Genomic DNA, 12,007 nt, shown 5'->3' with positions numbered 1-12,007 from the left:
CAAGATCAACGATATTTGGGTATGACCACACAATAAGGTTTCTTTGTGCCATTTTAGAAGCCAAAATCAGGAGTGGATCATGAAAGGAGGGAACGAATAAAGGACAGATATGACTTCTCCTCTCTTTTAAATTCCTTCCTGGTTTTGGTCTCCAAACCTGCTCGTGTGGCCGTACCCTTATGAACTAGACTTACGTTGCTAGCTCAGTTATATTTGTCCATTTTGGTGTCCATTTGAAAATGAGGTGTGCAGTGAGCATCAGGATCATCGCTATTTGGGTACGACCACACGGTCAGGTTTCCTGATGCAGTTTCGGAAGTCAAAATCAGTAGTGGATCATAAAAGGAGAGAAAGTATAAAGGACAGATCTCTTTTGAATTAATTCTTGGTTTTGGTCTCCAAACCTGCATCAGGAAACCTGACCGTGTGGCCGTACCCTTAGGAACTAGATTTATGTTGCTAGATCATTCATAAGTTATCGCTGTCCTATAATTCCATTTTTTGTGATAGTTGTCAGATGCCTTCACACCGCAGGTTTAACCATTTATGGAGGACAGGTTTGCATTAGAAGAACCAGATGACAGAACGGACAATGCTTATATTCATGTTTACTCTTATCGTTGTCTTTGTGTTATTAAGCTACACAAAATCTGTAGTAAAAAAATCTGTCATCATAAAATAACATTTAGATTAGAAAAAAAAAGGATATGTTTTTACTGTCAGATAGCCCTTTTTGGTGGCACGTTACCTTTAAGGATAGCTATGCACAACAGGCATGCAGCAAGTTCTGCTCTCATGGAGGCAGAGAAGGAGTACTTAGCTTCTCTTCTGCAGATAGTCCTCACTTCACAGCAATCCCCTCCCTCCTTCAATAATATGCTAAGCCCTGGCGTTGCTTCTCAGTCTGGGGCTGCTGAGGGTGTGCAGTCAGAGGGAAGCTGTAGGAGTGCTTGCAGTAGAGGAGGCAGCAGCGCCCCCTGATGCCCGGCCCTGCGCTCTGCAAGAGGGCACCTCATGGAAAGTGAAGCTGAGCCCAAGGACTGTGTGTCAGTGCCGGATCTGTAGTGGAATCCACAGTCATGGAAGGTGACTTGCATCCTGCGGACATGGTGGCCACCTCTGCTTGTACCTACCTGCTGCACTCACGCTAAACTTTGCCTGCTGCAGAGGACTGGCGCGTCCATTCACACAGTGCGGCTTGTACAGGGCTGAGTGCCTGCGCTCCTCGCATTGCTCTGCTGCTTGATACTATGAGACAAGCAGAGACTTTGGATTTGCTCCACAGTCAGGGATTTCGCTGTTTTAATGCGGATTTCATCGCCGAAATATTATTAAATCCCTATATTTGTAAAGCTCTCCCGCAGAAGATTGCAAAGGTGGAGCGAGCAGATGACGGACCCATTAATCCATTCACTGCTCGGGAAGCCCCAGGAACCGCTGCTGTGTGAACCTCGTCCTGCCTGCATGTGGCTGCGCGAAACTAATGATGAGTAGCCTCCTGCCTCCCCCGTGATCTCCAGCCCTACTCCTGATGATGGTGAGGAGCAAGTGACCATGGCGATCTGTTGCAGCGATCTGGGGATCTGGCCGGGAGAGGTGATCTAGTGTGTGTGACCTACTCTTCTAAGACCCCTTCTAGGCGATCATGGTGATTACTTGAGAGCTGTAGTGGCAATTCCTGCTCACCCATCCTATTCCCCCCGCGCTGGAAGTCCTCCCGGATCTAAATGGAATTAGTGGAGATCGAAGCCCCTTGTGTAAGGAACAGACATGGTCCATGGGCGCAGCTTGTGTCACAGTGAGTATGCCTTCAGCTGCATCCCAGACATTGCTAGATCTAGTGGGCTGCTGCTGCCGCTGCTACATTGACATTCTGGAGATGTAGCACCACTGCCATATACTGCTATGTGAATGGGGGTGGGGGGGATGCTGCTGTGGTGAATGGAGGTATAACAGTGCCCTTTCCCTGTCTGCAGTGATTAGTAAATGCTGTGCACAGCAGAGTGCTCCTTAATATGATAAAGGGCTGTAGGACACTGTGATGGGTGCCTCTATCTACAGATCTATATAGGAACCTGGGCTTCATGGACAGGACTATATTCAAATTCCTCAGTTCCACTACATAAAAAAATCACATTTTAAGAAGGTTCATTTCCATAACTCATTAAGAACCTAGGACAGCTCCATCTGGGAGTCAATATATTGGGCTATTGATGCTGCTCTGTGTGCTCAATGATGAACAGCCAAGGTTTAGGATCTCTTTTCTTTAGATTGCCCTTTAATTTGGAATAGGATTTGAAGCGTGACAATATAATATACCTGTTCTTATCACATCGCCTGATTATACTTTTTTTTTTCCCCCCTGATAAAACCATGTATATTTAGCTATGTCCTATTATTCCTTGGTTGCTGTGGCCACCTCAGGGTGCAAGGAGTTCAGCAGAGCACACAGCACCTTGTCTTCTCAGTGAGACATAACGCATTGTCTGACATATCAGACGCACTTTATATCCTCAGAGGCGGCAGTCCATACCATCTGAGTATCTGCCCATACCACCTCATGTCTGTGCGCTACGTCTAGGTAAATAACCTGCAATGCTGTACAGAGGGTACAGTAGGGAAAGGGGGGGGGGGGGACTTTGAGAAATGCTTCTAAACCACAAGGTGTTTTCTTTTATTGCAGTTGTAACGAGTCTAATTATTCTGCATGTGTCTTGGGCAACCAAAAAATTAGGAGGTGAGTACAGCAATGAAAAATTGTTTGCATTCAAGTTCTATGATGAAATGAAAAATGATATACAGTTAACATAATGCATTTTTTTTTCTTTGCAGACAAACCAACTACTCCAGAAGGACAGAAATCGTTGCAGTGTGGAACCTGGACAAAGTATTCAGATGGAGGAATTTTTACCTCGCCCAATTACCCCAACAAATACGCTCCTGACAGAGAGTGCATTTATATAATAGAAGGTAAATAGAATTATATCTCAAGACATGGATTTGGTCATCAAGATTGGCTTAAAGTTCCTCTCTGTGATCCAGGTTTGGTAGCAAACACTCCACCCCACACCTAGTCCCAAAACCGAGTCCAACTTGGGAAAGGTTAATTGTAGTCATAAACTGTAAATATGACTTTTTCACAATCTAATCTTGGCTAATTGAAACGTGAAATTATGTCAGCATTCAAGTTAATTTTCCCCAGTGTTGTCAAGTCTTCTTGTGCTTCAGTGAGAGATTAATAGATTAGTAAAGGGAGGATTTAGGAAAGAGTGTGCTATAATTTATCAAACGCATTCAGGCTCCAATCCCTAAGGAGCGATTCACCATTTTGCATTACAGTATGTCTCTTTGTGAAAGCATTGAATATTATTTCTGTTGTTTACGATAGATCAGGGTTTTTAAAGGTTTTTATGGGATGAAGTCACTTGAGGTGTAGAGGCATATTAATCATGGGTAATAACAGCTTATTTCTGTGTAGATGGATGGTTCTTCATACCTCTGTAGACCCAACTTTTATAGAAAATGAAAATTACACAAATTGCTTTGTTCCACCACATTTTATTGGAAACATGGAAAACACGAGCAAGTGTAAGGTTATGTCGATTTTTTAGATGTTTTTTATCTAGGCCTCACAGAAATTCTGTTTCAGGCAGGTACTCTTTAAGAAAACCATGGTGGGTAGAAGTATCGTTATTCAAATATAATATCTAATTATCTGTGTAGTAGGTATGAAAACATTTTATGAATATGGGAATTCTGGTTCATGTTATAAATCAGATGGACATGTATGTAAATATCTCCCACATGCCGTAGAGCCTTGACAAGTATAGACATAATGAGGGTCAGGCAGGGTTCATAATGGAAGCAAGGTCATAAAATGGGAAATCAATGGAGACCAGATCAGAACACTAATCATAATCAAGCTGAAAAATAATGTAAGAAGACTAAAACCTCTGCCAAACCACTGGTAACTAGACACACACTGTACCCGTGTTATGAAAGTGAGTATTTTGGTCCATGTTATCAATCAGATGGACACACACGCGGTAGAGCTTTGACAAGTATAGAACTAGTGAGAGTCAGGCAGGGTTCATGATGGGGGCAAGGTCATAATATGGGAAATCAATGGAGGCCAGATTAGAACACAAATCAAAATCAAGCTGGAACAGAATTCAAGAAGACTAAAACCTCTACCAAACCAGTAGTAACTAGACACATACCAGTATTAGGAAAGTGAGCATTTTGGTCCATATGATCCACCAAATAGACACATAAATACTTCCCACATGCTGAAAAGCTTTGACAAGTATAGAACTAGTGAGAGTCAGGCAGGATTCATGATGAGGGCAAGGTCATAATATGGGAAATCAATGGAGGTCAGATCAGAACATAAATTAAAATCAAGCTGAAACAGAATCCAAGAAGACTAAAACCTCTACCAAACCAGTAGTAACTAGACACATACCAGTATTAGGAAAGTGAGCATTTTGGTCCATATAATCCACCAAATAGACACATAAATACTTCCCACATGCTGAAAAGCTTTGACAAGTAAAAAACTAGTGAGAGTCAGGCAGGATTCATGATGAGGGCAAGGTCATAATATGGGAAATCAATGGAGGTCAGATCAGAACATAAATTAAAATCAAGCTGAAACAGAATCCAAGAAGACTAAAACCTCTACCAAACCATTAGTAACAAGACACATACGTACTTTATGAAAGTGAGCATTTTGGTCCATGTTATCAACCAAATGGACACATAAATGACTCCCACATGAGGTAGCACTTTGAAAGTATAGAACTAGTGAGGTTCACAATTACGCACAAAATGCTCTATGGGAAGATTTTTTATTGGGCATTGTAATTGACATGTAACAAAGACTGGGACCTCTCTGGATACCCCCCAGTACAAGCAAGCATTCTTAATTTCCAGCATCTTCTATATAAAGTTAAAGGTGTTGTCCAGTTTCAACAAAAAACTGAGAAGAGCCATATAATAAAAGACGAAACACCATTTCTGAACAGTCACCCACATGGACAGGCCTCACGAACATAAATCTATTTAGAGATCTACCTATAGTATATAAACTGCAAAGGGTTTGTTTGGCTAAAGAAACCTTGTTAGGGAATTTTAAGTTAATAAAACACAGGCCTTCTACAAATTTTCTTCAGTGGAGACTGTGTAATGCTTCATTTCTTCTACCTATGGGTAGGTCATCAGTATTAAACACTTGGAAAATACCATTAAGGAGAACAGGCCTAATTGCAGTTCAATTGAACGGAGCTGAGGGGCACTCACCAGAGCACGTACCCTCTTCAAACAGCTAATTTCCGGGGGTGCTGGCTGTCAGACACTAACCGATCAGATACTGAACCCTGTCCTATGGGTAGGTCATCAGTATTAACCCCTTAAGGACTCAGCCCTATTTCACCTTAAGGACTTGGCCATTTTTTGCAAATCTGACCAGTGTCCCTTTAAGTGCTCATAACTTTAAAACACTTTGACTTATCCAGGCCATTCTGAGATTGTTTTTTAGTCACATATTGTACTTCATGACACTGGTAAAATGAAGTCAAAAAAATTATTTTTTTTGCATAAAAAAATACCTAATTTACAAAGAATTTGGAAAAATTAGCAAATTTCAAAGTTTCAGTTTCTCTACTTCTGTAATACATAGTAATACCCCCAAAAATTGTGATGACTTTACATTCCCCATATGTCTACTTCAGGTTGGAATAATTTTGGGAATGATATTTTATTTTTTGGGGATGTTACAAGGTTTAGAACTTTAGAAGCAAATATTGAAATTTTTCAGAAATTTACAAAAACCCAATTTTTAGGGACCACTACAGCTCTGAAGTCACTTTGCGAGGCTTACATAATAGAAACCACCCAAAAATGACCCCATTCTATAAACTACACCCCTCAAAACAGATTTTACAAACTTTGTTAACCCTTTAGGTGTTGCACAAGAGTTATTGGCAAATGGGGATGAAATTTGAGAATTTCATTTTTTTGCCTAATTTTCAATTTTAACCCATTTTTTCCACTAACAAAGCAAGGGTTAACAGCCAAACAAGACTGTATCTTTATTGCCCTGAGTCTGCCATTTACAGAAACACCCCATATGTGGTAGTAAACTACTGTACGGCCACACAGCAGGGCGTAGAGTGAAAGGTGCGCCGTTTGGTTTTTGGAAGCCAAATTTTGCTGGACTGGTTTTTTGACACCATGTCCCATTTGAAGCCCCCTGATGCACCCCAAGAGTAGAAACTCCATAAAAGTGACCCCATCTAAGAAACTACACCCCTCAAGGTATTCAAAACTGATTTTAAAAACTTTGTTAACCCTTTAGGTGTTGCACAAGATATAATGGAAAATAGAGATACAATTTCAAAATTTCACTTTTTTGGCAGATTTTCCATTTTAATATATTTTTTCAAGTAACAAAGCAAGGGTTAACAGCCAAACAAAAGTCATTATTTATGGCCCTAATTCTGTAGTTTACAGAAACACCCCATATGTGGTCGTAAACTGCTGTACGGGCACACGGCAGGGCGCAGAAGGAAAGGAATGCCATACGGTTTTTGGAAGGCAGATTTTGCTGGACTGGTTTTTTTACACCATGTCCCATTTGAAGCCCCCCTGATGCACCCCTAGAGTAGAAACTCCAAAAAAGTGACCCCATTTTAGAAACTACGGGATAAGGTGGCAGTTTTCTTGGTACTAGTTTAGGGTACATATGATTTTTGGTTGCTCTATATTACACTTTTTGTGCGGCAAGGTAACAAGAAATAGCTTTTTTGGCACCGTTTTTTTGTTTGTTATTTACAACATTCATCTGAAAGGTTAGATCATGTGGTAATTTTATAGAGCAGGTTCTCACGGACGCGGTGATACCTAATATGTATACTTTTTTTTTATTTATGTAAGTTTTACACAATGATTTCATTGTTAAAGCAAAAAAAGTTTTAGTTTCTCCATAGTCTAAGAGCCATAGTTTTTTCAGTTTTTGGGCGATTATCTTATGTAGGGTCACATTTTTTGCGGGATGAGATGGCTGTCTTATTGGCACTATTTTGGGGTGCATATGACTTTTTGATCGCTTGCTATTGCACTTTTTGTGACGTAAGATGACAAAAAATAGCTTTTTTTAAACCGTTTTTATTTTTATTTTTTTACGGTGGTCACCTGAGGGGTTAACTCATGTGATATTTTTATAGAGCCGGTCGATACGGACGCGGCGATACCTAATATGTATACTTTTTTTTATTTATGTAAGTTTTACACAATGATTTAATTTTTGAAACAAAAAAAATGATGTTTTAGTGTTTCCATAGTCTAAGAGCCATAGTTTTTTCAGTTTTTGGGCAATTATCTTGGGTAGGGTCTCATTTTTTTGCGGGATGAGATGCCGGTTTGATTGGCACTATTTTGGCATACATGCGACTTTTTTGATCACTTTTATTACCTTTTTTGGGAAGTAAGGTGGGCAAAATTTTAATTTTCTCATAGTTTTTATTTTTTTATTTTTATGGCGTTCACCGTGCGGGGAAAGTAACATGACCGTTTTATAGATCAGGTAGTTACGGACGCGGCGATACCAAACATGTGTAGGGAATTTTATTTTTTTCATTTTTAATTAGTGATAAATTTGTTTTTTGATTTTCACTTTTTTTTCACTTTTTCTTACTTTTTTTTTGACCCAGACCCACTTGGTTCTTGAAGATCCAGTGGGTCTGGTGTCTGCATAATACAGTACAGAACCTATATATGTTTCTGTACTGTATTTTACTTACACTGAATAGATCTATGCTTTCAGCACAGATCTGTTCAGCACCATGGACAGCAGGACGCCTGAGCTCAGGCGTCCTGTTGCCATGGGAACCTGTTGTGGCAGACGGGGAAGGGTAAGGACTGGGGCTTCGGGGGGCTGTCTGGGGGCTCTCTCCCTCTCCATCGGGGGGCTGCAAAGGCACAGCAGCCCCCCGATGGGAGAGGGAGGGAGCCGCATCTTACTGTTAACTCTTTCCATACAGCGGTCCGTACGATCACTATAGATTTGTGCCACACTAAAGTTTCTGATCGCCGCGGTCAGGGACCGCGGCGATCAGAAACAGCAGAAATAGCAACAAACCGCAGGTCTGAATTGACCTGCGGTTTGCTGCGATCGCCGATACGGGGGGGTCACATGACCCCCCCAGGCGTTGTGACAGGATGCCGGCTGAATGATTTCAGCCGGCATCCTGTGCGGATTAACCCCTGGGGCGCCACAATCTCAATTTAAACTCATGACGTACCGGTACGTCATGGGTCCTTAAGGACTCGGGAAACATGCCGTACCGGTACGTCATGGGTCCCTAAGGGGTTAAACACTTGGAAAATACCATTAAGGAGAACAGGCCTAGTTGCAGTTCAATTGAACGGAGCTGAGCGGCACTCACCAGAGCACGTTCCCTCTTCAAACAGCTAATTGCCGGGGGTGCTGGCTGTCAGACACTCACCGATCAGATACTGATGACCTGTCCTATGGGTAGGTCATCAGTATTAAACACTTGGGAAAACCCCATTAAGGGGAACAGGCCTAGGTGCAGCTCAAGTGAATATGGCGATATGCCTGGTTGTATAGAGTTGATCCAGGTGACAGAGCAGCTTTAAGTACAGTAGCTTCTAATATCAACTTATTTCCAGGTCAAGCAACTTAAGTCTTAAGGTTTAAACATTATACACATTTGCATCTCCAGACTATATTCTTCAGAAATGTTGGCATATGGTAAAGACTGTGATTCAGCATCAACTGGACAAACCTATGGACATAATACATAAATGTCTCTGAGACTGCTTTATGTACGTTTACCCATTCACCTACAGTATGTCACTGATTTATGAATATTTATGCAGCTGTTATGTCAGCACTGTATGTCGGTGTTTTGGAATTTACTTAAGGATTGTGTGGCATTACCAGTTAGGAACTAATCAGTAAATTTATTGTTGTAATGTGTGGCACTGTTATTTGGTCAGCATACTATAATTTTAGGTAGGTTGGGAGAAAAGCTGTGCAGAGCACCTTCTAAGGTAAGGCAAGCCTTGATGTTAAAATGATAAATAGTATTACCTTCTTATGAAAAATAAATTAAAATTCAGTTTAAATACCCACAAAGAGACACTGGGAATATTGCATATACATTAAGTATCCTTTGTATAACTATAGAACTTTTCTATTTATCAAGCTGCTTGCAATATCACAGATGAACAACTGGCTAAGGAGATCATGAGGAAGCAATAAATCACACATAAGGCTTCGGACATGTGCATATGTAATTCTGAGCGCATTTGCATTCAACATGGTTGCAATTACTAATCAATTTAGCTAATAATTAGAAAAGAAAAGGCCTCTGAATTGATGGCTTCGCTCTAGGAATCATTATACAATACATATAGATTTCCACTAGATAGCCTTCACAGATGTATCCTTCGTTCCTCTTGACTTGGGATATCCTCTTGGAAAAAAAAATAGTTTACATTACTCAAACGCCCTACAGAGCAAGCTTTTTATTTTCGTACCTGATCTTCTCTGGATATCTCGAGCAAAGCTATATGGTAAGGAGGGAAATATCTGTATACTAGCCTTATTCATACACATCAAGACCACACATTCATTTTTGCAGTATAATCAGAGCACATTATTATCATGATTTAGCAACCGAAGATTCTGTTTTTGAGTTCTTGCCCTCAAAAGAGAATGGACTCAACTAGATAAACTAGATTTAAAGCAGCACTCCTGGAAAAATGTATAAACCTGGAACTGAGGGTCAATGCATGACTCAAATATACAAAGAAGACCAAATAGACAAGTCAATGGGCATAACAGCTTGGTAGGAGTGTTTCATAAATAGTTTTTGGGGAATTTTCTGGTGATTGGTTGGACATTATGTTGGAGTTTTCTTGTGATTAGTAGAACATTATGTTTGAGCTTTCTGGTGATTAGTTGGATATTATGTTGGAGATTTCTGGTGATTGGTTGGACATTATGTTGGAGCTTTCTGGTGATTAGTTGGACATTATGTTGGAGCTTTCTGGTGATTGGTTGGACATTATGTTGGAGCTTTCTGGTGATTGGTTGGATATTATTTTGGAGATTTCTGGTGATTGGTTGGACATTATATTGGAGCTTCCTGGTGATTGGTTGGATATTATGTAGGAGATTTTTGGTGATTAGTAGAACATTATGTTGGAGCTTTCTGCTGATTGGTTGGATATTATTTTGAAGTTTTCTTGTTATTAGTAGAATATTATGTTGGAGCTTTCTGGTAATTGTTAAGACATTATGACCATTTTACTTTCCTATGTTTTAATATTTAATAAAAGAATAAAGAATAGAAGTGGGGCACTCTTTAAAGTAAAGGGATCTTTAATAGAAGTAAAATACTATAAATTGACAATATATAATAGACAATAAAATTCAACAATATTAAAACAGCAGAGGATGAAAAGCGGTATAATTTCAGCAGTAAATAAAACCTAAAATTAGAATACAATCAACATAAATATAGATCCCAATATAAGAATTTATAAAAATAGATAAGATAAATTTGAATGTTCAATAATAATCGGATGAATATTCGAAAAAACTTGTTATCCACTGGTGATAGCTGGATGCGTTGGTTTGCATATAAGATATTGAGAAAATATATATAATCGAATATTCGCTTGCTTCCGATTATGACCAGTCTCTTGTATACATGAATAGATTGAATGAATACTCAATACGAAATTTTCATAATGTGGATGATTGCGAGCTGTCGAATATGATAGTCAGCTTACGAAATAATGTTTGGACACATGCGTATAATAATGGCCAATGTTCCAAGCATATATAACTTTCGATGATTTGCGCAGACAATATTGTAGCTGCTTGTAAGCACAGCGGCGTCCCGCTGTATTTGATGGAGAAGCGATCGCTTATGTAGGATATGCGTAATCTTACCAGGAGGTCTTTGTACTGGACAGTGAGCCCTCGACTCGGCGTACTTTCCTTTAAGGTCCCGGTCTCAAGGGCTGTTGGTTCAGATTCAAATTTTCGCGCCAATCGAATTGTTTGCTCCACGCGGTCAAAATGTCTCCCGTATAGTGGTACTTGATTTGGCAATTCGTTATTCTTATTGTAGTGTCCAGGCCTCCTCAGTTTTGCAATATCCTTACTTTCCTTAGTGGGGGCATTCATACCAGACGCGTTTCGGGGATTTAAAGCAAAGACCCCTTCCTCTGAGGAAGGGGTCTTTGCTTTAAATCCCTGAAACGCGTCTGGTGTGAATCCCCCCACTAAGAAAAGTAAGGATATTGCAAAACTGAGGAGGCCTGGACACTACAATAAGAATAACGAATTGCCAAATCAAGTACCACTATACGGGAGACATTTTGACCGCGTGGAGCAAACAATTCGATTGGCGCGAAAATTTGAATCTGAACCAACAGCCCTTGAGACCGGGACCTTAAAGGAAAGTACGCCGAGTCGAGGGCTCACTGTCCAGTACAAAGACCTCCTGGTAAGATTACGCATATCCTACATAAGCGATCGCTTCTCCATCAAATACAGCGGGACGCCGCTGTGCTTACAAGCAGCTACAATATTGTCTGCGCAAATCATCGAAAGTTATATATGCTTGGAACATTGGCCATTATTATACGCATGTGTCCAAACATTATTTCGTAAGCTGACTATCATATTCGACAGCTCGCAATCATCCACATTATGAAAATTTCGTATTGAGTATTCATTCAATCTATTCATGTATACAAGAGACTGGTCATAATCGGAAGCAAGCAAATATTCGATTATATATATTTTCTCAATATCTTATATGCGAACCAACGCATCCAGCTATCACCAGTGGATAACAAGTTTTTTCGAATATTCATCCGATTATTATTGAACATTCAAATTTATCTTATCTATTTTTATAAATTCTTATATTGGGATCTATATTTATGTTGATTGTATTCT

General features: G+C 40.0%; 1 protein-coding gene across 1 annotated transcript in view; it reads left to right on the top strand.

The window, feature by feature from the left end:
* The first annotated feature begins 1,448 nt into the window (after positions 1-1,448).
* NETO1 (neuropilin and tolloid like 1) overlaps positions 1,449-12,007 on the top strand; it is a 228,309-nt gene continuing 217,750 nt past the window's right edge. Inside the window, exons 1-3 of the mRNA XM_044294979.1 lie at positions 1,449-1,798; positions 2,684-2,737; positions 2,833-2,970. Coding sequence (XP_044150914.1) covers positions 1,771-1,798; positions 2,684-2,737; positions 2,833-2,970 — 220 coding nt within the window. The 5' untranslated portion in view covers positions 1,449-1,770. The remainder of the gene's footprint in view (positions 1,799-2,683; positions 2,738-2,832; positions 2,971-12,007) is intronic.

The sequence above is a fragment of the Bufo gargarizans genome, chromosome 5 (genome assembly GCF_014858855.1).
Source record: "Bufo gargarizans isolate SCDJY-AF-19 chromosome 5, ASM1485885v1, whole genome shotgun sequence".
NCBI lineage: Eukaryota > Metazoa > Chordata > Amphibia > Anura > Bufonidae > Bufo > Bufo gargarizans.
The sequence above is the reverse complement of the archived record's forward strand: the minus strand, read 5'-3'. Positions and strand labels throughout refer to the sequence as shown.